General features: G+C 42.3%; 1 protein-coding gene across 1 annotated transcript in view; it reads right to left on the bottom strand.

Moving 5' to 3' along the window:
• The window catches only part of AZI2 (5-azacytidine induced 2), a 51,469-nt gene that overhangs the window by 19,574 nt on the left and 4,616 nt on the right, over window positions 1-27,279 (bottom strand). Inside the window, exons 2-5 of the mRNA XM_006134305.4 lie at window positions 19,769-19,998; window positions 15,615-15,740; window positions 15,154-15,253; window positions 3,612-3,748 (exon numbers count right to left, since the gene is read on the bottom strand). Of these exons, the coding sequence (XP_006134367.2) occupies window positions 3,612-3,748; window positions 15,154-15,253; window positions 15,615-15,740; window positions 19,769-19,993 (588 nt within the window). The 5' untranslated portion in view covers window positions 19,994-19,998. The remainder of the gene's footprint in view (window positions 1-3,611; window positions 3,749-15,153; window positions 15,254-15,614; window positions 15,741-19,768; window positions 19,999-27,279) is intronic.

Raw genomic sequence — 27,279 nt, 5'->3', positions numbered from 1 at the left:
AATATGCATGAGCAGTGACACTCAATATGTAATGACTGTCATGAATTTACATAGATGGTTCTAGTTTCTGCTGCACACGTCACCATGTGCTGCTGCACACAGTACACTCACCCCAGACAGTTAAGAGCTGTTTATTCAGGCACCCAATCAGAGACCCTTGTTTACCTAGACAAGGTCCAATAAGTTTAAAGCTACAGCTCATAAATATTCATGGGGAGAGCCTACTTAAGTTCTGGTTAACCTTTCCTGCTTGTTCGTTGTTTGCTTCTCTCTGCCTTTTTGCGTCTGCAGCGTTCCACCCTATCCCCTGTCCATGTCTATAGGTAGCTAGGTTAGTTAGAGGTTCGTCATCAAGTCTGTCCGTTAGTATAGTGCGTCAGTTCTACGCTCAAGCGGCTGGGGTATTATATCGTGACGGGAGGCGTCGTGTTAGTTTAGTTAGGATTTTGTGTATCCAGTCTGGGTACAGGAGTGGCTCGTCTATCGCCGGTTCCAGCTGAAGAGCGGAATCAACCTGAAGGCCAGCGCCAGGCAAATTACCAGCAGTGAATCCTGCGTCCAGGAGCGGAAGGCCCTGGAGGAGGACTTCACTACCTGCCTGCATTCCACCCGTCCCCAGGGTCTACGAGGGACTGCCTCTCTGTTCCTCGCCAAGGGCTCGGAAGGAGCCTACGGCTTGAGGTCGAGAGCACCGCAGAGGGCATCGCTGAAAGGGATCGCCTCCTAGTCTCTCGCTAGAGGCTTTAATTAGCCAAAGGCTTGAGAGACAGGTGCATCACGTCCATTGTCGACAGCTGGATAGTGTAATTATTGTCTGTGTAATCCTTGTGTTTGTGGGGTACTTTACTATCCTCCTATTTCTCCTTGGGTTGTGGGATATTAAGAGTGTTCACCTGTTTCCTTGTTGTACCTTTTAAATTTTACAATATATGGTTTGGCCCCTTTAAAGTGTGTAACATTTTTATTTCTCTGCGGCATGTTAATCAACAAACACCTATGATAGATGAGGTTTGGTGGTATCTGCAACTTCCACTGAGGTTTAATTAATTAATTAATAGTAATCAGATTGCAAATCTAGGCTTAAGCATCCTCAGTGTAACAGCCCTCCAAAGAGGAAGGTACTACGAATAAGAAAAATTACATGAAGTCTTCAATCCCTGGTCATCTCCTGATGAGATCAAAACTTTAGCAGACCTTGGCTGTTTCTAGATTGGCTGCATATAAAAACAAGATCTAAATATTACCATCAGTTCCACAGGCATTTCTAATACAGTCCTGGATAAAAAGATACTGGGGGAAAAAAAAATTCCCACGTCAACTATGGATACAACCTCACTATACAGGGATGAGAAGATGGGTATACCGATCTTGTGGAAAAAGAGGGTTTGCACAAAAAGAAAATGTCCACACTACTTGTTTTTAATGCAGAAAATCAACAGAAAATATGCAAATGAGATTGTGACTCATGCAAATGAGTCCCTCATTAGCATATTTTTTGCCAAGAAAACTCGTAGTGTAGACATAGTCTAGATGTCTTGCAAATTCTGTGACGCAAGGGTCCTATAAACAAAGCTTCTTTTACCACACAGCTTTGATTCATCCATAGTACAAGTTTATTCTGTGTACTAGATGAGGCAGGGATCTTCTGGGAAAAACAGTAAGTTATCATGTGATTAAGGACTATTGAATTTCACACATAATAAGAGGCCAAATTCAGTTTGCACTGGCAACCCTAATTCTGGCATTTCCTAACTTTTGAGCACTTAACTTGGCAACCTTAATAATGTTCTTAAAATAGTTTGAGTTTGTCACTTAAGAAGTTAAAAAAGCAAATTACTTTTTTAAAAAAAAGAGAAATTCTATTTCGTGGCATAATATTAATATCCACATGATTCATCAGCAAGGTTGGAACCTTTAGAATCTCCATTGAGCATCCTTTCCCCCTTGAATTAACATAGTAATGGTAGTACTAAGTCGACAACCTCTGTGCACCAAAGCTAGATGGGGATGAAACACACATTTTTGCCAGTGGATTTCAGAGACATTTGCTGACAGCAGAGCATAGAAATAGTAAAAGTCCTGGAATTTTTTCCAGGATCTGGAAGGGAGCAGACTCTTGGGGAACTGGCAGAAGAGTTTGCCTACTAACCATAAAACATTCTGACACATCCACTTCCTTTCCCAGTCCTCTCTATTTCCCATTCCTGACTGTCTGTCCCAGTCCTATTCTCCTGGTCTATTTTGACTTAGTCTCCACTTTTCTAACTTCTGTTCTCAGTCTCCTTGCCCTGCCAATTCCAGTCTGCCCCTTGCCCCCTTTCCCCCAGTTCCTCATCTGCCTTCCCCTTCCCTCTAACAGCTCCCAGTCTCAGCCTCTCCCACCAGGGTTTTAATTCATTCTCAGTCTCTCCCGAACTGCCTTCCCATTTTCATGTTTTTGCCTCTCTTCTTACCTGATTCCTTGTCCCAGTTTCTTTGCCCAGGGAGTCCCAGTCTCCCCCCATTTAATTTCAGTATTCTTCCTCATACCAACTATATGCCACTTCTCATACTTCATTTCTCTGAGTAACCTCCAGTGCCAATTCTACCAGACTCCTTGACCCAATTTACTCCCTCCTGATCCTTGGTCTTGTGTTTTCCCCACTGCATAGGAATCAAGTGGTTTCCTACTTCAGACTACATATATGCCAAAAAAGAGGCAATTGAGAACACAGGAGAAACAGGATTCTGGTCTCAGAGTTCAAGTCCTGGACCCCTCATGCCCAGAGTATGTGGGAGTAGCCACTGCAGGGACAGCTTAGCTTTACCCTTTTAGTACTGGATTGGAGCATGCTCAGTTTGTTCTGAGTGAAATGGGGCATGTTATAGTTTGGTCAGCATTGGGAATGGTGAGAGACTCGGGCATGCTCATTGCAGTCTGAATCTTAGGGAATTTTGCTGCTCATAAATCTTAAGACGTGGCTATCAGCAGTTCAAACTGCAGTATTTCAAAAGGCTTTGCAGCTTATTTGGGTGAATCTTCACAGGGTCAGCAGAATACGTATGCCCAATAAAAGGCCACTGCTCTGCCAAGTTTCAAGTCCTGACGTTAACCATGTGATAACAGAGCTGTTCAAATGAAAGATCATCAAGCATTTTTAGTTTTGTTTTAAAGATGGGCAAAACATCTTTTTCTTTAACTTTATTGTCTACAATAGTTGACCTGGCTAAAGTTACCCCCCACCCACCCCCACAAAAAAACCCCCACAAACTGAGGCAAATATTGGGCATGGAAAATTTCAGCTCACAGGGTTGAAGTTCGGCAACATTTTAAGTAACTAAAACAGAGTCTTATAATCAGGTGATGGGCAACCTTTGCAAAAGGCAGTGCCATCAGCCCCACATATAAATACAGCATTATTTACAAGAGATTAATTTCCTGGGAAGATCATTGCAGTTTTACTACGAAGGTTTTCATTTTTCATTTGTTTTATATGTATTTAGTTCTCTTTCATGTATATATTTCTCATGGGAACAAAAGTATTTGAAGTAAAGTTAAGGTTCAATATTATATACTCATTTTAATTTTATAAGTCTATTCATGTTTCAGTTCTATAATTTAACAACAGTACCTTCTGCAGTTCTTTTCTGAGACTGTTGCATTCTTTCTTCAGCTTTTCTATTTCCTGTTCCAAACTGTGTACTTTCAAGTCACTATTCAGCTTCTCTATTTCCCAGCTAGCTGGAGCAGAGTTCAGATTCCTCATCACTACAAAAAAGATAAGCAACAGACTGATTTGCACTCCCATTATAAGGTTTCAGAGTTAGACACCGTGTCATGGCTCATGATTATCTGCACCAGACAAAATAAAAAGGACTCAACAGATTTAAAGTTTACTTTTCATCAATAAAGGTAAACTCTTCAAAATATAATAGATTGTTTGTGTATTTGTTTGTGCAAAATAAAGTCATACTTTGCAATTACCTACAGATATCAAATTTTGCATACACAATCCTGCCATTTAAATTACCTGAATGCACTACTTTTTACACTGTAATATCCTAGATGAAAGGTTTAAATAATTATTTTGGGGTTTTGTTGGAAAAAAGTCATGGCTATTATGATAAGAGTTCATAAAAAATATTTGCTAACAACATTAAAATCGAGTCACCTATTCAACTGTCATTTTAGTGCAAAGAAAATTTTTACTGTTACAAATCACAAAATCATTCAAATTAGTTACGGAAAGAGAAATAGAAGCTTTATGAGTTTCTGATTCAAATTTACTATGTATGGTAATTATTCAATAAAATTAATAACATTTGAAGTTTTTTGCAAGCATATAAATATAATTTAAAATAAATAGAATTTATTAAAATTTATTTAACTGTCCTGTAAGTGTAATCTATGGAAAGTGACTTTGCCTGGTCAACAACAGGCCTCACCTGCTAACCTAAAATATTTAGCAGTGTCTTGCTTTGTATAATACAGAGTTACTTGTCATCTGATATTTCATATCTACTTTCCTAAACAGGTTTTCTTGACTAGCCTTTCTTGTACAAAGATCATACTTTACACTACAGGAAGTGAAAGCATTACGTTTCCCAATGGATATTTATCAAGAAAGCGAATAGAAACTTTTTGACAAAGGAAAACTCAGAAAATAGATTAGAGGGACAAAGCATGTAGCTGTGTTTTTCTTTCTTTTATGTAACTTCTCCAAAGTAGGCTTTGCGAACAGGAGCAGCAAACAGGGAGTTTTGAGAGGGCATTCTCCAGCAAAAAGGAGCAAATATGGGACCCTTGAGGTAAGTGGCTGTCTGTAGTGTGTGTTTAGGGGTTACTTGCTGTGTGCCTGAGCTTGTGTTTGTCTGTTTGGTTGGTTTGTTTGTTTAAAGGAGCGTGTGCTGTGGCCGGCAGTGGGAAACTGTGAGCTTCTAAAGGTTTGAAATCTAGAAGCCTCTGTTAATTGGCTGAGCCTTAGTCAGGGGGCGGGGCTATCAGGCAGGCCAGGGCTTATAAAGCAGTGAGTCAGAGACCTGGAGCAGCAAACAGAGTTTTGAAGAGGAGTGGGAAGGGGCCAGGGACACTTGCCATTCTTTATAGTTTAATTTAAAGGTTGTAATCAAAACTTCCTGATTTAACTAAAAAACCTTTCAATAACATAGGTAGCTGTAGGAGAGAATGCAGGCAGAAGCCCAGCAGCAAAGTGGGGGCTATTCTGTTTATAGCACCCAGTGTAGCATGTATAATTACCTGCCCTATGGGCGGGTGGCGTATATGTGCATTCAGTGCAAGGAGCTCCTGGCCCTCAGAGACTGCAACAGGCTTTGGAGGCCAGGGTGGCTGAACTGGAGGAGCTGAGGGAGGCAGAGAGGTATGTAGAGGAGTCGTTCCAGGACACTGTAGAATTGTCCCACCTCCAGTCAGACAGCCCCTGCGCTGTTAAGGCTCAGGGAAGGAGAGCAGTCAATGGGAGCAGAAGGAAACCTTCCCATAGCTGGGACCCTCCTTCCAGATGTTAGGGTATCCTTTCGCACTGAGGTTACCTTTCTGGGGGAAGGAACTCCAGTCAGTAGGAAAACGCAGTTGTTAGTAATGGGAAATTCGATCATTAGTAATGTAGATAGCTGGGTTTGCGAAGACCAGGAGAACCGTTTGGTGACTTGCCTGCCTGGTCCAAAGGTTGCGGATCTCTCGAGGCATCTAAATAGACTTATGTGTAGTGCTGGGGAGGAGCCAGTGGTCGTGGTATATGTAGTTACCAATGGCATAGGGAAGGGTAGCAGAGACGTTCTGGAAGCCAAATTTAGGCTGCTAGGAAAGAGACTGAAATCCAGGACCTCTATGGTGGCACTCTCATAAATGCTTCCAGTTCCACGTGCAGGGCCAGGTAGGCAGGCAGAGCTTCAGAGTCTCAATGCATGGATGAGATGATGGTGTAGGGAGGAGGGGTTTAGCTTTATAAGGAACTAGGAAAATTTTGGGGATAGGAAGAGCCTGTACAGGAAGGATGGGCTCCACCTAAACCATAGTGGATCCCGACTGCTGGCACTTAGTTTTAAAACTGCTCTGCGACCTTTTTAATGTTAAGAGATGGGGGAAAGCCGATTGGTGCGGAGGAGCATGTGGATTGGACAGAGACAGTTCTTAGAGGAGGGTCTATTGATAGATTCTCTAGGTTTTAGTCAGGAGGAGAGGATGGAAGAGGATCAAGTAGGGGCCAAATTAGATGAAAAACATTCATATAAAAAATAACCTGACATCAGAAAAGGGCAGACAAATAAACAAGTGACAAGTTTTTAAAGTGCTTGTACACAAATGCTAGAAGTCTAAAAAATAAGATGGGTGAACTAGAGTGTTTCGTGTTAAAGGAGGATACTGATATAATAGGCATCACAGAAACCTGGCGGAGTGAGGACTATCAATGGGACACAATCATTCCGGGGTACAAAATATATCGGAAGGAAAGAACAGGTGGTGTGGGTGGGGGAGTGGCACTATATGTGAAAGAAAATTTAGAATCAAATGAAGTGAAAATCTTAAATGGATCAATTTGTTCTATAGAATCGCTATGGATAGTAATTCCCTGCTCTAATAAGAATATAACAGTAGGGATCTATTATCGACCACCTGACCAGGACAGTAATAGTGACTATGAAATGCTAAGGGAGATTAGAGAGGCTATCAAAACAAAGAACTCGATAATAGTGGGGGATTTCAACTATCCCCATATTGACTGGGTACATGTCACCTCAGGACAAGATGCACAGACAAAATTCCTTGATACTTTAAATGACTGCTTCTTGGAGCAGCTGATACAGGAACCCACAAGGGGACAGGCAATTCTCAATTTAGTCCTGAGTGGAACGCAGGATCTGGTCCAAGAAGTAACAATAACAGGACCACTTGGAAATAGGGACCATAATATAATAACATTTAACATTCCTGTGGTGGGACACCTCTGCATCCCAACACTATGGCATTTAATTTCAAAAAGGGGAACTATGCAAAAATGAAGAGGTTAGTTAAACAGAAATTAAAAAGGTACAGTGACTAAAGTAAAATCCCTGCAAGCTGCATGGACACTTTTCAAAGACACCATAATAGAGGGCCAACTTAAATATATACCCCAAATTAAAAAACATAGTAGAAGAACTAAAAAAGAGCCATCGTGGCTTAACAACCATGTAAAAGAAGCAGTCAGAGATAAAAAGACATCTTTTAAAAAGTGGAAGTCCAATTCTAGGGAGGTAAATAGAAAGGAGCATAAACACTGCCAAATTAAGTGTAAAAATGTAATAAGAAAAGCCAAAAAGGAATTTGAAGAACAGCTAGCCAAAAACTCAAAACGTAATAACAAAATGTTTAAGTACATCAGAAGCAGGAAGCCTGCTAAACAACCAGTGGGGCCCCTGAACGATCGACATAACAAAAGGAACACTTAAAGACAATAAAGTCATTGCGGACAAACTACATGAATTCTTTGCTTCAGTCTTCACGGCTGACGATGTCAGGGAGATTCCAAAACCTGACCCGTCCTTTGTAGATGACAAATCTGAGGACTTGTCAAAGATTGAAATGTAATAAGAGGAGGTTTTGGAATTAATTGATAAACTTAACAGTAACAAGTCACCGGGACCAGATGGCATTCACCCAAAAGTTCTGAAAGAAATCAAGTGAAATTGCGGAACTATTAACTACGGCTTGTAACCAATCCTTTAAATCAACTTCTGTACCCAATGACTAGAAGATAGCTAATGTAACACCAATATTTAAAAAGGGCTCTAGAGGCGATCGCGGCAATTATAGACCGGTAAGTCTAACGTCAGTACTGGGCAAATTAGCTGAAACAATAGTAAAGAATAAAATTGTCAGACACATAGAAGAACATAATTTGTTGGGCAAAAGTCAACAGTTTCTTTAAAGGGAAATCATGTCTTACTAATCTATTAGAGTTCTTTGAAGGGGTCAACAAACATGGGGGGTTCCAATAGATATAGCATACTTAGATTTCCAGAAAGCCTTTGACAATGTCCCTCACCAAAGGCTCTTATGTAAATTAAGTTGTCATGGGATAAGAGGGAAGATCCTTTCATGGACTGAGAACTGGTTAAAAGACAGGAAACAAAGGGTAGGAATAAATGGTAAATTTTCAGAATGGAGAGGCGTAACTAGTGGTGTTCCCCAAGGGTCAGTCCTAGGAATATTCAACATATTCATAAATGATGTGGAGAAAGGTGTAAACAGTGAGGTGGCAAAGTTTGCAGACGATACTAAACTGCTCAAGGTAGTTAAGACCAAAGCAGATTGTGAAGAACTTCAAAAAGATCTCACCAAACTAAGTAAATGGGCAACAAAATGGTAAATGAAATTTAATATGGATAAATGTAAAGTAATGCACACTTGAAAAAATAATCCCAACTATACATATAATACGACTGGGGCTAATTTAGCTACAACTAATCAGGAAAGAGATGTTGGAGTCATCGTAGATAGTTTTCTGAAGAACTATACGCGCAGTGTGCAGTGGCAGTCAAAAAAGCAAACAGGATGTTAGGAATCATTAAAAAAGGGATAGAGAATAAGACGGAGAATATCTTATTGCCCTTATATAAATCCATGGTACGCCCACATCTGGAATATTGCGTACAGATGTGGTTTCCTCATCTCAAAAAAGATATACTGGCATTAGAAAAGATTCAGAGAAGGGCAACTAAAATGATTAGGGGTTTGGAACGGGTTCCATGTAAGGAGAGATTAAAGAGACTGGGACTTTTCAGCTTGGATAAGAGAAGACTAAGGGGGGATATGATAGAGCTCTATAAAATCATGAGTGGTGTGGAGAAAGTGAATAAGGAAAAGTTATTTGCTTGTTCCCATAATATAAGAACTAGGGGCCACCAAATGAAACTAATGGGCAGCAGGTTTAAAACAAATAAAAGGAAGTTCTTCTTCACACAGTGCATAGTCAACCTGTGGAACTCCTTGCCCGAGAAGGTTGTGAAGGCTAGGACTATAACAGGGTTAAAAGAGAACTAGATAAATTCAGGGAGGTTAAGTCCATAAATGGCTATTAGCCAGTATGGGTAAGGAATGGTATCCCTAGCTTCTGTTTGTCAGAGGGTAGAGATGGATGGCAGGAGAGAGATCGCTTGATCATTACCTGTTCGATTCACTCCCTCTGGGGCACCTGGCATTGGCCACTGTCGGCAGACAGGGTACTGGGCTGGATGGACCTTTGGTCTGACCCAGTATGGCCGTTTTTATGTTCACATTGTAAAATGCCTCAGTACAAAAACAGGATTGAAGAAAAAAAAAAAAACCACACACATCATGAACACCTGAAAACAGATTCGATACTGTGAACTGATCAGATCCAGATGTAGAACTACTCAAACTGGTGCATGCCCAACTTGCATGCATAGGAAAATATTGCTCCTTTTCCTTTAATTTTATACAAACTATGTTTATTAGAAGTTTTTCCTCAATCATGCCTACTGGGAAGTTTCAAATAACCATACAGGTTCCCACTACAAGATTAGCAATCTTAATAACAAACACCACTTATCCAAATACTAGATAAACTGAATGAATTAGTTTTTAGTGAGTTATACTGTGTATGTGATATGATGTTTATCCCCTATGTCGGGGTGACCAACCCATTAGAGACAAAGCCAAAATAGAGGTGGAAGGTGTGAGAGGTCCAAGTTCTGGGAGGTAATTTGGATGCAGGAGGAAGTAGAGAAGAGGATGCTGGCTCAGGGACTGGGCTCCAGGATGGTAAGTGTCAGGGTCAGGTGGAGGGTTGGGGTGCTGAGCAAGCCACAGTCTTGTGACTGTAAGGGTGCAGGAGTTTGGGATGAGGTGCATGAAGAGCTCAGGGCAGGGAGGCTGGGAGTATGATGGGCTCAAGTCACAGATTTTCATTGTGTGGATGGTGCAAGAGTGTTGTGGCAGAAGACTGGAGATGTGGGGGTGCAGGAGTTTGGGGATGAGAGAGGCTCAGGACAGGGGGTTCCGGTGTATGATAGCCTCAGGTTTGCGGTCTGGTGGGATGCAGGAGTATTATGATGCTGCAGCCAGACGGGGGCTTGGCCCCAATTGGGGGCTTGTTGGCCAGGCTTCATTTTTAAATAAAATATTATGTCAAACAAAATGTTTCAGCATTGTCTTTATTTATAAGAGGGGCAGGGAATCTGTTTTGAGTCAGGAGGTCACTGACCCACAGAAAAGTCAGTCAGAGCCACACAACTGAGATGCAAAAAAACAACCACTCCAAACCCTCCCACCCCTCACTAATGTGGTCCCAACTGTGCTGGTGGGAGCGGGGAACAGGGTGCTGGGGCAGGGTATTCATGGGGGGCATCTGGCCAGGGTGAGGGGACACAGACAGCTGGGATCCCGGTCTCGGGAAGCGTGCTGGCTGCTCTTCCCCTCCCCTTTTCCAGGCACCCCCTGCTCTAACCCAATCCCCCTCCCCTGCCCCAGAGCTAGGTGTGTGCGCGTGCACGAACACACTCACACTCACTCACACTCCCCATTGCCAGGCACCCCCCCAACCCAATCCTCCTCCCCATTGCCAGAGCCAGGCACACCCCCCTCCCAAACCAAATCTCCCCCCGAACCAATTCCCTCCCTCCTTCTCCAGACTAAAAAGTCAGGCACCCCCACTCCTGCTCTAACCCTCCTCCCCACCGCTCTAACCTAATTCTCAGGTCCCGGACTGCCACCACCGCGTGTCTCCCTCCAGGCACTGGGGCGTGTGCGCTGAGCAGCCAGCACACCATGGGCACCCCCCCCCAACCCAATCACCCTGCCCTTCCCAGAGCCAGACACCTCTCCTCCCCACTCTAACCCAATTCTCCTCCCCCACTAATCCTATGCCCAGGTCCCGGAGCTGCCACCACCACACCCAAAGCCATCGTCACTGCCTGCGCTCAGCAGCCAGCTGCTAGCACGTGCAGGCTGGGACGCGGTGCGCAACCCAGCCTGTACGATGCAGTGTGCTGGGGGGCCAAGAGCAGAATGGCGCAGGCCATGAGCACTTATGCAGCTCACAGTGGCCCGGCCATGAGAGCAGGTGACCTGTGCAGTTCTGGGTTCCATCCCAGTTCTGCCAGGAGCTGCAATTTTTTTATGTGGCTCCCGAGCCACAGGTTGGCCACCACTACCCTAAGTGTTCTGAAAGGGTTACGGTAGGCTGCACCTGAGAAGGAACCAGGAATTAATGTTACTTAATTAAGGATGAAGCTCACTCAGGCTGGAACAGGCCAGACTTCTATAAAGCTAAGAAGCTGAGACCAGGAGGAGGCTGCAGGGAAAGTATGCTATAGTTGCTTCCTGATTGGAGGGAGGTGTGTTGAAGATGATAGAGTCTGGCAAGAAGAAGAGCCCTGGGGAGTGGAAGAAGCTCAGAGGGCTGATAAGCCCAGAGGTGCAAAAATATAAGAGATCAGAGTCCAGGGAAACAGGAGCATGCAGACCATAGTTGCAGATCCTTATAGGGTCACTGGGCTGGAACCAAGAGTAGAGGGTGGGCCAGGTTACCCTACCGGCTACCGGGCAAGTGCACTCACAGCCCATGCATGAAGAATGAAGTATTGCCTGAAATGGCACAGGTACAGCTTATCCTGAGAGACTCTTACACACCCTGGAAGAAGAGAATTATAATGGCCAGTCCACAGGGCCAAATCGCAAAGAGGGAGTAGCTGAGTCACAGGAGTAATGAGTCCTGAAGAGTCAATGACCTGAGCAACTGAGGACAGGGAGTACACCTGATAGATCAGTGGTGAGCTAGTTCTCAGATAAGCCACAAGGAGGTGCAGCAGCAGTAACTAGTGAACCTTATTACAGTGCAGTATAAATATAATCCACATTGAAACCCATTCTTCACCCATTCCATCAACCTAACTACCATTAGCCATGGAGGTAGTGTTTTCTAGAAATAGAAAAACCCCTTCATTGTTGTAGGTGGTGTCTATATTCTGGAGTTATTGCATCATAGCTAGGTTGGCATAGTTCCCATAAATACAGATGTGACAATCATAAGCAAACTTTCTTAGGGTGGGATTTGAACTACAATTCCCTAAGCACCACTTCAAAAAATACCCCAAAGTGTTCTTGATTCTCTATAGAAAGTAGCAAGAGTCAAATTTGGAAGAAAGGAGCATCCCCCACATTTCATGTATATGCCATTTGTATTTTGATATGATACAGTAAAGTCCCAAAGATACAATCACCAGTTTTATGGACAGACCAGTCAACCAGACACTATATGAAATCAGATGTAGCCAATCATGCAGCAGCAGAGACAAACAAACAACCCATAATATGCCTGTATTGCATCTTAAAAGACAGGCATGTCTGAGCTAGCTGTAACCACTCATCCCCGCCCTCAAACATAAGGCTGGTACTTAAGAGCTAAGGATGTTAAATTTACAGGGCTCGACAATTAGGGCAATCTACTTGCCCGTGGTGAGTAGATTTTAGCCCAGCATGGCGCCGCAGCACGGTCTGCGCATGCACAGCGAGACAAACTGCGCGGCTGGTGAGCGGGGTTCGCCACCGCTTGTCAAGCCCTGTAAATTTAGATTAACCAACTAATCAAACAGTCGATGACAGCTCTTGGTATATTTCAAAGGCAGGAGCGCCGCAGGGAGCACGGGGCCAGAAAAGGACTGCTTGAGTCCCCCACTGACCCTGTGCGCCCCACCCATGCTTTGCTTTTAAAATGTACATGAGCCCCACTCTTACTACATTTCAAAGGTGGAAGCGCTGCCAGTTCCCTGCTGCGCCCCTCCACCGAGACAGTGCACAAGCCCCTTCCCCATATTTTTCCCCCTCTCCTTCCCTCCCCTCAGCCCAGCCCAGCCCAGCTCCTTCCCCTCCCCCAGGGGCAGCTCTAGGTTTTTTGCTGCCCCAAACAAAACATTTTTTGGCTGCACCCCCTTTGTTGTTGTCTTCTACACGTTTTCATTTTGCAATGAGTTTTTTTGTTTGTTTTCGGTTTTGTCCCAGCATTTTAGCCCTATAAATAGCAAATAGCATTTTCATTCATTTTTTTCCTCCATAAAGGCAAAGGCGCTTCAAGTGAACTCCCCCTTTCACTCGCTGCTGGGTCACAGCAGCCTTTTCCCTGCCCTGTCCAGCCCCTACCTATGGACAAGCACTCCTCACTCCCGACGCACAGGGGTAGCAGGATGCAGGGACAGCACAGAGCCAGAGGGGTGCAGGGAACAGTGGGGGGGGGGTACAGGGTGGCGCAGAGAATGGGAGGCACAGAGCCAGAGGGACGCAGAGATCAGGGGAAGCAGGGTGCGGTGGAGGCACAGGGAATGGGACGCAGGGAACAGAAGGGGCAGAGGGATCAGCTTCTAGGGGCAGTGCAAGGAACAGGCAGCACAGAACTGGGGGGGGGGAGGGGGAAGGATCGGGGGGGAGCAGTGTGCAGGGTGTAAGGGTGGCGCAGAGCCAGAGAGTCGCAGGGAAGAGGGAGAGCAGGGAGTCCCGGGGTGCAGGGGTGGCACGAGGAACAGGCGCGCGGGGAGACAAAGGGGCGCGGGGAAGACGCAGTGAGCCGGGCGGTCAACAGGGAGTGGTCTCTCACCGGCAAGGGGTCTGGGGCTGTGGCAGGACTGGAGCCGGCGGGGCGGGGCAGGGCATAGCCTGGCTGCACCGCACACCGCAGCCAGATCCCGGGGACATGCAGCCAGAGCCGAGCTGCTGCAGCCCTTTAAAATCGGCGGGGCCACGTCACACCAGCGTCCCATCCTCTGGCTCGCGCCCCGCCTCCTCGCACCGGAGCGGCACGCAGGCAGCCCGGCGCTGAGAATCACCGCACTTCCTCCTCCCCAGCAGTGCTCTGCTCCTCCGTTGGCTGGCGGATCAGATGGGGCCACGCCGTCCGTAGTGCGGGCTTCAGCCAGCCCGCCCCTGCACTCGCCAGCTGGTAAAATCTACTCGCCAGGGCAAGCGGGCGAGTGTATTTGTCGAGCCCTGCTGATAATTATGTACAGACACACAACATACTAACCCAAAGTCCTTCCATTATTATAGTGCACTGCAATCTTACTCATTAACACATCAAGCCACCACTATGTACACTTTGGCTACATCTAGACTGCATCCCTCTGCCAACAGAGGGATGCAAAACAAGCACTTCAGAAGTGCAAATGAGCCTGGGATCTATTTAAATGAGGTCTGAAGAGTAGGGTTGCCAGATGGTTGAAACAAAAATACAAAACACCCCCCTGCCCCCCCCCCCAAAAAAAAACCATCGGGAAAAAATTCTGTTGAAGGGGAGAAAAAGGGGGGAAGGGAGGGAAGAGAGACCAAAGTTGCTGGGGGGGGGGAAGGGAAGAAGGGACTCCAAGGACTTCTTAAGACAAATAAATAAATAAATAAATAAACAAACAAATAAACAAATAACACATGTCCCCCTTAGGAGTGAGTGTAGGGATAGGACCAGGGGAGCGGTTGAGCACTAAGACTAAGCATTGCTTCCCCTAGGTCTTTTGGCCGGCAGCCATTTTGTGCCAGGAGCCTTGGGGAACCAGGTAAGCATGGGGGCTGGGGTCATTGGGGGCCAGAAGGGGCTTGGGGGGAGGGGGGGAGGCTGGGCGCTGAGTGTTTGTAGGGTTGCTCAATGCCCAGCATTTTCGCCTCCTGGCTGGGGAAAAAATTCAGAAAAAATACCAGACATCTCAGGTGTCCGGTATTCTCTGAATTTTTTTTTTTTTTTTAAACCAGATAGAAGGTGAAAATACCAGACTGTCCGGGTGAATACCGGACACCTGGCAACCCTACTGAAGAGTATACATTTCTTATGCTGAGACATTTACTTACAGTCATATGCCAAGATATTTGGCTTGTCTACAGAGTTTGTCAGCTTGTACTAGAGGACTAAATTCTAGTGCTCACTAGCATGCTGCTCACTACCTGGCCCAGCGGGTATCCTGATGGTGTATATTAAATATTCCCCAGTGAACGTTAATGTAGTCTCAATGTAGTTTTAAATGGGATGACATGAACACACACTAGGAAACATTTACTGCATGCCAGCAGGATTCACAACGGACAGCGAGTAAAAACTCTGTGCACTCTAAAATTTACACCTCTCTGGTGCAAGCTAATAAACCATGACCAAAGCAGACAGAGACAAAACTGAATACCTTGCTGAGTTTCCACTTCCGTTCTTAGCTGTAGGAGCTCCACTTCTTTAGACTGCAACTGTTCACTCAAGATTTTCAAGGACTCTGTATTCTCTTTTATCTAGTTTAAGAAAAAAAATCATCAAGAAACCTTCTGCAGTTTGCTAGTTATAATAACTTGAAACATAATCTGTAAATAAAAGTTCCTGCATGGTTTTAGTGATTAGCCACAATATTAAACAAAACCATGAAAATGGTGGCCCACAGAAAGAGGCATTGAGAATGTTATATTGTTCCTATATAAAACATCACCAAAATGTATTTAATGCATAGGCTCCCTTGTTTAGATTTTTAAAGCAATACAGGTCTTCAGGAAATCAGTACAATAAATCCAAGAATTCTCTCTTCATTACATATATTTACTCTATAACAATCCTGCAGGACATGCATCTGTTTTTAATTCACTATGTAAGTGGACATACTATCTTATCCAGTTTGCTTTTCAGATTATCTCTTTCGATGCAAGCCTCTCGATAGGCTTGATAGGCCTTATTTACTTGCTCCCGTCCAACTGAGCTGGTTTCTTCTTCCAAACGGGAGCCAAGGAGCTGAGTTTAGTAAGAGAAAGAAATAATCGTCATCTATTATATTTGAAATAGCTTTTAATAGTCAGTGTTGTCTGCATATCAAACTATTGATATTTTACAGCTAGCAACTGTAAACTTAATGGCACTTTCATATTCTGGAAAACTAAGCAATGTCACATATGCACATTTATATACATGAACATTTTAGAGAGCAGTAATAAAAAGTACTTATGACTTCTGCAATCTACTTTTAGTCATCATTAGTGTTGGTTAGATTATATTTAAGAATGATCCTTTTTAAAACTCAAGTCAAGGATAATCCAGAAGTTTGTATATTATTACGAATAGAGTTGGGCAAAAGTATTCAGAAGAACAGTTTATTTGCCCACACCCCAAAAAATGCAGGTTGGCCAACCAAAACTACTCCTGAATTTGACCTGATTTGTTAAGCTGCAAAAAAGGGGTGAAGAAGGAATGTGTACAAAGTTTGAATCCCCACTCTAAAACGGGGTCTTGAACTCAGCTCTCCCCACTCCTCCTGGATGAGCATCCTAGCCACCAGAAAATAGATTATTCTGGTACAGGTTGGTCTCAGTCTCTCCAGTTAGAGGTCTCATGATGCTCCACATCCCGTCTCTCTGCCTGATTCAGAGAAGATGCGAATTCACATCTCCTCACACCCAAATGAGTGAACTAATTACTAAGGGTATGTCTACACTTGCACCCTCTTTCAAAAGAGGGATGCAAATGAAGACATTCGAAATTGCAAATGAAGCCGGGATTTAAATAGAGCTATTTCGAAATAACAGACACTGTTAAGACGTGGTTATTTCGAGAGAAAACCCTTCTCTCGAAATAACCCTTATTCCTCATACAATGAGGTTTACCAGTTATTTCAAGAGAAGGGTTTTCTCCAGACATAACCGCTTCTAACATCATCTGTTATTTCAAAATAGTGCCATAACGCGAATATGCAAATGGAACACAGGATATTTAAATGCTGGCTTCATTTGCAATTTTGAATGTCTTCATTTGCATCCCTCTCTTGAAAGAGGGTGCAAGTGTAGACATACCCTAAGACAGATTCACTCACGCAAATGTATTTCTCAGGAGACCAGGATCAACAAACAATTATGCAGGAGTGTGTGTTTTATGATGGAGATTAACAGGTAAGATTATTTGGCCTATGTAATTCAAGAGGTCAAACTGAAACATCACAATGACCTCTTCTACCTTTAAAGGCTCTGAATAACAGATGAAAATTGGGTTGAGTAGTGCATACAGTCTTCTCTCTCTAATGAAAATGTTTGTAGACAGAAGGTTTACTTTGCTGTTGTTCAAGTTCAGATTCTTCTAAGAACTTTTAATTATTTTAACATTACCTGCTCAGAAAATTGAGTAAAAATTGGTGGGTTTTTTTTTTTAACTATTTAAACCTAATTAAAATTAAATTTGAAACTGACACTTTATGTTAGGGCCTGAAAATAGGTTATTAAAATCCTTTAATTAAAATACAAAAAAAATATTAAGCATTGTATGTTGGCTGACACTTTTTAAAGGAAAAAAAAAAAAAATCAAACCATTGAACTGGTAGAAGACACAAGCTAAGAATCTGTAACCAGAATTTGTTGAAGTGCTAAACTAGCTTTCGACAGCAGTAATCTCTTCGGCAGATACAGAGAATATTTTCTTCAATTTATTCAACTAGTTTTCCTCAAAGTTTAAAAAAAAAAAAAAAAAAAAAAAAAGAGTTGAAAGCAAGGTTTCTTGCTTTCTTCTCTGTCAATTAAGGTAAAAGGATGAAAACTAGTTCTAAAATCTTCAAGGACATAGCAACCAGAAACAGTTTAAAACAGCAGCTACAGATAATATTGCTTTTGTTTAATAAATCACTTAGTTTTAAATGCAGAACATGTTTTAATTATCTTTTTGATAAGCTTTTTTCATATGTACTTAGTGCATTTAAATGATATTTAAAATGTGGTTTCTATGCAATTTAGTTGAATTACCATCTAAGTATAGCCTGTCGCAAATCATAAGTGGGCTGCCAATCGCAACTCATAGCAGTTTTACCTGAGCTATTAAATAATACAACACTAAATTAAATGTATTAAATATTTTGCATTCATTTGAAAAAAATATACTTAATATTTTTCCTGTCATCCAGTTATTGTATCCACTCCTACAGACTGGAATCAGAATTCTATGCCAACTGCTTATAAATGAATCTCTTCAAAAAAAACTCTAAGAGACAAAGGTATTAATGGAATCAACCTGTTCTACATAATGTTTGCCAGGACAGACAAGGCATTTAAAAGAGGATTTGTATTTAATTTTTTAAGCTATTTAGAAACATAACCTATGACGAGGTCTAAATTTAGATTATAATCTATTAACATAATTGACATCAATACAAAAAAATATTCAGCACTGCATGTTTGCTGCCCTGTTTTAAAAGAAGGTCAAACCACTGAACTGGTTTAAGTCACTGGCTAAGCACCTGGAACCAGCTAAACCAACTTTCAACAAATAGAACTTTTTCTGCAAGTGAAGACAAAATATTTTCTTCATTTCAGTTTATTCAGACTAGTTCAGTTTAATGCAAACTTATTCAAAGTTAAGAAACTAATTAGGAGCTGATAGCAGGAGAGCTCATTTTCCTCTCAAATCACTTAATAAAATCTAGGTGTGAGAGGATGATGATATGCCAATTCACTATCTACAGATATTTCCTTTATTTGATAAATCAGCTATAAAGACTTTAATATAACTTTTCTTATCCACTCAGAACATTTAAAGGTATTATTTAACAAAAACAAAAAAGCACCACGTAAGCAACCCTGCCTACTTATTTAACTCATTATTAAAATTGGTGATTTAAAATTACATGAATTTAAAAATCACTCCACTATGACATCTGCATGAACAAATTACGTATTTTCTCAAGTTTATACAAATTCAGGGCCAAATCATAACATACATAGGCAAAAAGCTCACTAAAGATTTGCCAGCATAAGTACTTCAAGAATTACCCCTCCAGAAAATTCTCCTCAATAACTTGGGTATTTTGTTTTGTTTCTAGGAAGCCCTAAACACACAGTTCCTTCTTCCAAACACAAATCACAGCAACTTGTAGCTTCAAATGGTTCTAAACATCAGCAGTCCAGACTTTATCCATCTTTTTATAAGGCACTATATACCTAAAGGCAAATAAGTGTATCTGAATACATCATTAAGTCACTCTTAATTCATTTAGAAACTACCCGTCATTATCTAATGTGAAGACAATTAGTTTATTCAAATCTAGAACCCTTTTGGCCAGTGAATTAACATATTCACTGATATTCACTTGACAGTGACATTCCCCACTTATAACTTTAGAGCTTTAAAGGGAGGTAAAGAGATGGCTACACTGTAGGAAATTCATAACTTGGGTAGTTAAAAAAATCCACAAAAAATGCCCACTCGCTCACGTTAAATTTTAGAAGACCAGGATAAGAACAATTATTTCTTACCTCTCAACATCAATTTTGGCCCTTTTTAAGAGTCAAACGTTTTTGTTTTACATTTCTGGTTAAGATTTTTTTATATTTCTATTTACTAACTTTATTCACAGAAAAGCTCTGTATTAGAACTCAAAAGCAGGGGCAGATGACTGTTTTGCGGGGCCCCAGGCAGCATAACTCCGCGGGGACCCCCTTTTGCCACGGCGCATGCGCCGCGACACCATGCGCATGTGCATGCGCGGTGGTGTCACGGCGCATGCGCGGGGCTTTAAGCGCGGAGCCCGGGGCGGCCGCCCCGTTCGCCCTGCCCTATATCCGCCCCTGCTCAAAAGCAAAAGGCTATTAAACAATAAACTAGGCTGTCAGAGGAAAACAAAATGGGTTTTAAAAGATGGTGTATCTATCAATAAATAATTTATTACAAACATAGTATTTCTTTTTCTTCTTTAAAGATAGAAAAATTAATAATATTATGAAATGATTATCCATCCAGACTATCAGGGAAAAATTCTTATTACAGAGTAGTAAAATAGTTACACTTACCTTTTCTTCTAAGAGTCTTATTCTTTTCTTCAAAAAGGAGTTGTCCTTTTCGGTTTCCTTTAGTCGTTTCTTGATATCTTCATACGCAGTGACAAGTGCAAAATGTGAAGCAATGGACTCATCCCCTACATATGTTGGAACAGGAATCTCTCTCTCTCTTCTGAGAGTACCATCTGCTTTTTCATGATTCAAAATATAGATGTCATCTTCTCCCAGCTCATCCATGACAGCTGTTTGAAAAGACATTTAAAAAATTCTCACCATGATACAGTGCTTTTTGATGTACAATTTAAAATGCCTTGAGACATAATGCCAGAGAAACTTTTTTAAAAAAAATCCTTCTTTATCTTTTCCATTGCCATGTCATGTCATAACTAAGGATGTAAGCGGGTAGTCGAGTACTTGACTACCCAATAAGCTTAAGTTTATGAGCGAGTCAAGTACTCAACTACTCGCTCCCTCCCCCGCCCTATATTACAGGCAGCAAGTGGGGGAGAGAAACAAGTGCCAATGCTGAGGGGAGCCGGCTCAAAAGCCAGTTCCTGCAGCACCATCTCCAAGATGCCACCTGTCCCCCCAAATCCCTCTGCTGCCTCTATCAGAGGCACCAGCAAGGGTGATTGGTGAGGCTGCCACGAAACAGACTCTACCTGCGATGGGCCAAGCAAGCCCAGATCAGTCCTGGCTCGTGCCAGTCCAGGACCGCTGTGGCTCTGCATTTTAAATCTACTAAAGCAGCTCATTTAAAATGCTGAGCCACAGTGGGGGTAGCTCCTGGACCGGTGCTAGACGAGACAGAGTACCTTCTCTTATCGACTAATCGTGTAGTTGATACAAACTGTACTACAGGCCATTGAAGCAATGGTACACACTGTAACATCACAGAAGCTGCAAAAATGACAGAGTCTGAAAACAGTGTAGATCCAGCCAATGAGACTGAAGTCTTCCATCTGTGAGAAACAAACTGCACATACAATGACTGCACATGTTCAAATTTTAAATACAAGCGGCACACATTTCCCTCAAATGCTCTCTCCTGTGCTACATACTTAAGACTGTAATGGCTGGTTTGGCTGATCCTGGGGCCTGCTACTGCAAAGTAGCACTAGCTGCTGGTTAGGGCCACCTAGCCAGCAGTTAGTGCTGCAGGCCTTGGGTACTGCCAGAGAATCAGCAGACCCTGGATCAGCCCAGTGTACGGGTTGAACCTCTCTATTCTGGCACTCTGATCAGGCAACATCCATGGTCTGGCATGATTTTTATTATTTTTTATTTCCCAAGTTTCTCACAATCCCATAAAGTTTGTTTACAGCCACCTGTCCTGGTTCTCAGTGTTCTGTGCTGTTACTTAGCTCTAATTTACCTGTAAGTGTCTTCTAAGAGCCCATAAGGCGGTGAAAGTGTTAGTAGTGCTGCTACACAATATTGACCTCCAAAGATTCAATAAATTCTCTGATGTCAGATTAGACATTCAACCTGTAGCAGCACCAGAGCAGCAATGGTCTGAGCCACATCCTCCCCTCAAGCAGCGAATATTAATCAGGAATATTTATAGTAAAAGTCATGGACTTTTTGTCATTAATCATGATCTGCCCATGACATTTACTAAACATACCCATGACTAAATTTAATCCTTACCCATACTTAATCTGGAAGCTGTACTGGAAAAACTGAAAGGGTTTGTCCAATCTTCTTTGCCCATGAGAACATCCCCCGGCCTGTGTGTCACCCTACTGTCCTTTCCTACAGCAGGAGCTCTCTGTGACACTCCCAAGAACTCCCTCATGCCAGGGCGTCTCTGTGCCCCTGCTCCAGTCTCTGGTCTTTGTCTCCCTCATTGCCAGAGTCTGTGTTCTCTTCAATAGGTCCCACTTTTCCCATCTCCTCTCCAGTCTCAGTTCCTGCTTCCACATTCAACCACCCAGTTCCTCCCTTCTGAATCCTCTCTACTTCTCCCACCACTCTGCAGCCCCACTGCCTCACCAGTCTTTGCTTAACTCCTTCCAAACTCTCCCTTGTAAGGCACGCTTAATTCTAATAGGGTATGTCTACACTACCCTCCTAATTCGAAATAGGAGGGTAATGTAGGCATACCGCAATTGCAAATGAAGCCCGGGATTTGAATTTCCCGGGCTTCATTTGCATAAGCGGGGCTCCGCCATTTTTAAATCCCCGCTCGTTCGAACCCCGTGCCGCGCGGCTACACGGGGCACGAACTAGGTAGTTCGAACTAGGCTTCCTAGTTCGAACTACCATTACTCCTCGTGGAATGAGGAGTAATGGTAGTTCGAACTAGGAACCCTAGTTCGAACTACCTAGTTCGTGCCCCTTGTAGCCGCGCGGCACGGGGTTCGAACGAGCGGGGATTTAAAAATGGCGGAGCCCCGCTTATGCAAATGAAGCCCGGGAAATTCAAATCCCGGGCTTCATTTGCAATTGCGGTATGCCTACATTACCCTCCTATTTCGAATTAGGAGGGTAGTGTAGACATACCCATAGAGTCCAGGCAATAGCCAACAACCCCGTACAGCAAGAAAACCTGCTGCTTGTGATGGGTTTTAGCATAGCAGGAAGTGGAAGAAAGATTCCACCTTAGCCTGCTGCACCAGGAAACCTGGGACCAGGGTTGGCCCACAACACTTTGGCACCTGAGGCAGGAAGCTCGAATGACTCCCCCATGCCCAGGCCAAAACTTTGAAAGGTCTCAATTCTGCCTTCTTCCTGTTCTACTTCTCTTATGGTACTGCTCTGCTACCTACATATGCACCAGCAGAAGACACAATTTTCCACACTCTGGGTCCTAGTGATGCCCCCTCCCACCCACAATCTGGCACCTAAGGCGGACGCCTCAGTTCACCTCATGGTAAGGCCAGCCCTGCCTGGGGCCCCAGTTTTTCTTATTAATTGGGCTTTTATGGTGTTCCAACTTGCAATAAAATCAACAGTCTCTAAAAGTTTGCAATTGATAGTTATTGGCTTATCAACAACCACCAAGTTGAGTGTTAGACCTCACTTTGTTTGGCCAATGAAAGAGTTTTGTGGTTACAGAAGTGGATGCTGAAGACAGAGAAACTGATTCAGTCATCCCGTGAGATAGGGGCTTTCAGGGCTTGCTTAAGGTAAGTACCCTTCCAAAAGCCATCAACTAGCAACTGACTGGAGCTAGATTCAAATTTACTAAACAATTTAATATCCAATTAACAATCCCCTTAGGAAAAAAAAAACAGTATTACTGGAAAACTGTGTATATGCATTAGTCAGCTTTTAGTCCTCTTTCTCTGCACACTCAAGTAGCTCTTAGCCTTTATTAGGTTCAATTCTGATAATTTCTTACTAAACTTCAGATACGATCTCCTGTTTTTCATTCTTGTCATTGAGATGCTGGCTAACCGACCAGGTTACGCTAGAGAGTATATTCCAGTCAGTTCAGCTGTGAATTAAATCAAAGGGATTATAATTGTGTACGTTTTTTTGGGGGCGGGGAAGAGGGCTTAAACTTCATAAAACTAATGGAAGGTTACTTGTAGTTTTCCACTTAACCATTCTTGTCATAATGTAATAGCAAACATTTACAAAGTACCATTGCAACTAAGTTATCATTTCACACGCTTCCTTAGATAAAGCACTTAAAGACCTTAGTTATATTTTCTGTTATAGCCACTTTCTATGAAATTATTTATGACGAGAGAAAAAAAGTTGAAGTGCCTTCCTCACTCACTCTCATCAAAGGAAACACCCGCATGATTAGAGAGACTGTCAGCTTGTCTTCAGTAAGGTACACATAGAGATTCAAATACAGCTCCTTTATCTCTGGACTATTGAAATTCTAACAGGGCAGAATAACTCAAAGAGCTCCAAAATTATTCTGGGAAGTCCTAGAAAAACCTTTTGGAAAACTAGCAGTCTGTTAAATCACTGCCACCATTTGAGTTATAAACAGTGGTTTACCTGTTATAATTTTACCTGCTTTAACATCTCAAATAAACACAATTTTTTTGTTTACTAAAGAACTGTCATCCAGAATTGTCTTTGGTGTAAGATCTAGAGTATCAATGGATCTGGGATATGTGACTGGTGCACCAGGATGAGAAATCAGATGTGACGTGATTTTAGGTTTAAATTATCTTTTATCACAAAGTTCAGATAGCATGGGTGGAAAGACAGGCTGGAGAGCTAAGGCCGACTGTCTATGACCCCACAGTAAGACTAGTGCAGTGATCCAGGATTTCATATTTGTTACTGGCTTGGTGAAATACAGTTATAGAAGTCTGCGATGTCTGCCACGGTTTTCTGATAGTCTGCCCTGATATACTAACTCCCAGAGGCAAACCTCATGGCCTATACTTATTTCCATGCTATTCTCCTAATTAATAAACAACAAATTGATACTCCAGATATTATCATCTTTGGGCTCTCTTTCAAAAAGTTTATGACCCAACTTTCTGAACCAATACAAGACATAGCATGTATAAATGCTGCTTTATAAATTCAGGGGTTATACATTTCTCCTGTGCCTATTGTGAGGATTTTTGCTGCACTAAAAAGTTGTGCTTCAAAGGATCTTTAGTTTTTTAAAATATATTCTTAAAATCCTACATTAGAACTGGTTCTTCATATATCTAGCCTAGTGCTTTGTCTCTGACCATTATACAGAAGCACAGTTGTGGCTCCTTAGTCAGTCACATGGAATTTTACACTTAATGAAATGCTTGAATCCCCACCTAATGTAAGACTACAGTATATCTTTCCTAAAATTACAATCATTAAACTGTGGAAGAAATTAACTTTTAGAAGTCCAAGCCACAACACCAGAGAGTCAGCTTAGCCTGATTCTCCAATTTTTTTTTTTTGGACAGGCTGAGTAACCCTTTTTAAGTTAATGTAATGTAATGCTGCACATGCAATCATCAGTACAGTCATATCTGATATGACCAGGTAGGTGAGGAACTATATTTTATTGGACCAGTTTCTGTTAGTGAGAGAGACAGAACCTAAAGAAGAGTTTTGTGTGATCTTGAAAGCTTCTTTCCTTTTCTCTCACTCAACAGAAACTTGTCCCTTTAATAGTTGGGGAAACAACACAGCTGCAACAGAAGATCTGGTATGGAATGTTTTATTTGGTTCTACACGGCATAAGAAGACAATCTATTCATGAGAAACATCCAGCTTATGCTAAGTTAGAGGTGCCCAAACAGGCACTTTTCCTCTCAGGATGTTTGGATGGCCAACATCAACTCCTTCAGGGTATGTCTACACTGCCACCCTAGTTCGAACTAGGGTGGCTAATGCAGTCATTCGAACTTGCAAATGAATTTGCATTTATTTGCATGTTCCCAGGCGCTGCCATTTTTAAATGCCCGGTAGTTCGAACCCTCTGCCTGCGGCTACATGCGGCACAGGCTAGGTAGTTCGAATTAAAGCTCCTAATTCGAACTACCTAGCCCATGCTGCGTGTAGCCGCGGGCAGGGGGTTCGAACTACCAGGCATTTAAAAATGGCAGCGCCCGGGAACATGCAAATAAAGTCCGGGATATTTTAATCCCGGGCTTCATTTGAAAGTTCGAATGACTGCATTAGCCACCCTAGTTTGAACTAAGGTAGCTAGTGTAGACATACCCTCAGCTACATCTCCCTAGCAGAGGTGAGGGTTTCTTAGCAGATCATTATGGGAAGGAAAACTGGTGAGTGTGTGATGAGTAGAGGAGAAAGTTCAGGAGCACAGATGTAATTTTTAGATGGTTTGCTTCTGAGAGAAATCAGCAAGAGCACACTAGAGAAGAAATTTAAAGGTGCTATGGGATGAAGAGTTAAATTTAGGAGCGTGCCTCAATATATATACTGCATGAAATTAAATAAATATTATTTCTAATCTCGCAATTAATACAAGGTATATTTAACAACATCCAAGAATCAGAAAAACATGATTAGGAAGAACACTGATATTTTTACAGCATGAAAGGAAGAAGCACAAGTAAGGTTCCAAACCTGCACATTAATGTGACAATATTACATGCACATGAACTGGACATTGAACCAAGATATCAGATTTGCTAATTCTGAAAATGGAGTCAATGGGTCGCAAGCAACATATAGAAAACTTAATTTGGTTTAGTGAAATCAGTTTAAGAATTCAAAAAATTTCTGCATAATACATATAAATAGATAAGAGTGATTTAAAGTTGGACTTTGATTTTGTAATCTACTTCTGCATTATTGAAAGGTTTGCATGGCTTCTGCCCACAAAAGCTAAGATACGCAAGGAAACAAAGTATCACAGTTGCAGGGTAACTGCACCTGTATATCCCCATCTATGGCACCTTCAGGGCACTCAGAAAGGTTTTTAACTGTGAACTGCCCCCCCCCCCTTGCCCTGATGGAGACTCTGAAAAAGTGGGTTGTACCCATGAAAGCTCATGATACCATCTACATATTTTATTAGTCTTTAAAGTGCTGCTGTACTATTACTTTTTTTCCATTTTCCAGTTACAGCCTAACTCAGCTACCCCCCTGAATCTTTCCTGACCAGGGATTTTAGGACTATAGAGCTTCCTGGATTATACTGTGATGCACCCAGCAAGCCAGTCTTTCTGAGTGTGCTTTGACTTTCTCTGAGAGAACTGAACAGAGAAATTGCCAGTAATTTACAAGTTACAACAGAGCTCTTTCTAAGCAAGCACATTTATTCTTCAGTGAGATACAGAGATAAACTATAAACATTCCTTTACATGTTAACAGCATACCAAAGGACATCTATCAGTTTTATAGGGCCACAGTAAGCCAAAAATCTTTCTTACCCTTCTACAAATGTTTGGGGTCCTGTTAGACAGGTCCCGTCTCTTTGCTAGACCAGGAAAAAGGCCTTTAGTCAGTTTAACCTTAGGCTATTTTTCCAAAAGTCTGTTGGTCTTCGCAGAGTCCACTTTGAACCAGAATATGCAAACATCCCCAGGAGACAGTATAGCTCTGAAAGTGTTACAACCAGACAGATTTGCCTTAATCATCCAGTTTGTGCTTCCTGGAAGAGCTGTGGAAACCCTCCCTCAATTCAATTCATAAACCAGTCATACAATTAATACTATATGGTCTCCCAAAGATATTGAAGGAAATTGACCGGTCTGTTACAGAGCATTTTCTGATTTTGAAAGTTAGCAGGATACCCATGAAAACTGAAGTCCTCTTTATCCACTAAACAGATATACTATTGACAGTGGCAGCATAAGCATTCCTTTAGGGGCTTAAGGGACCATCGTCTAAAGATAGCAATTTGACACAATAAATACAAGCATTATTTAAAAATTAATACAAAAACATACACAAGAAGATTTAGTCACTGCCTCTAAACAGCTTACAATCAATCTAAGAAAATATGCAAAAAGTGAGTAACAAATTACAGGTGAAGAAGGAGAGGGGAAAAAAAGCAAGTGATAAAAATCTGTTTAGATATAGATTAGTTGTATTCTAATGTAATTCCTTGAATTGCGAATGAAGGTCTATTTCTGTGCTCATTGAGA

Source organism: Pelodiscus sinensis, chromosome 2 (genome assembly GCF_052426305.1).
Source record: "Pelodiscus sinensis isolate ZL-2025 chromosome 2, ASM5242630v1, whole genome shotgun sequence".
Lineage (NCBI taxonomy): Eukaryota > Metazoa > Chordata > Testudines > Trionychidae > Pelodiscus > Pelodiscus sinensis.
Note: the sequence above shows the minus strand (reverse complement) of the source record. Positions and strands in the feature narration are given on the sequence as shown.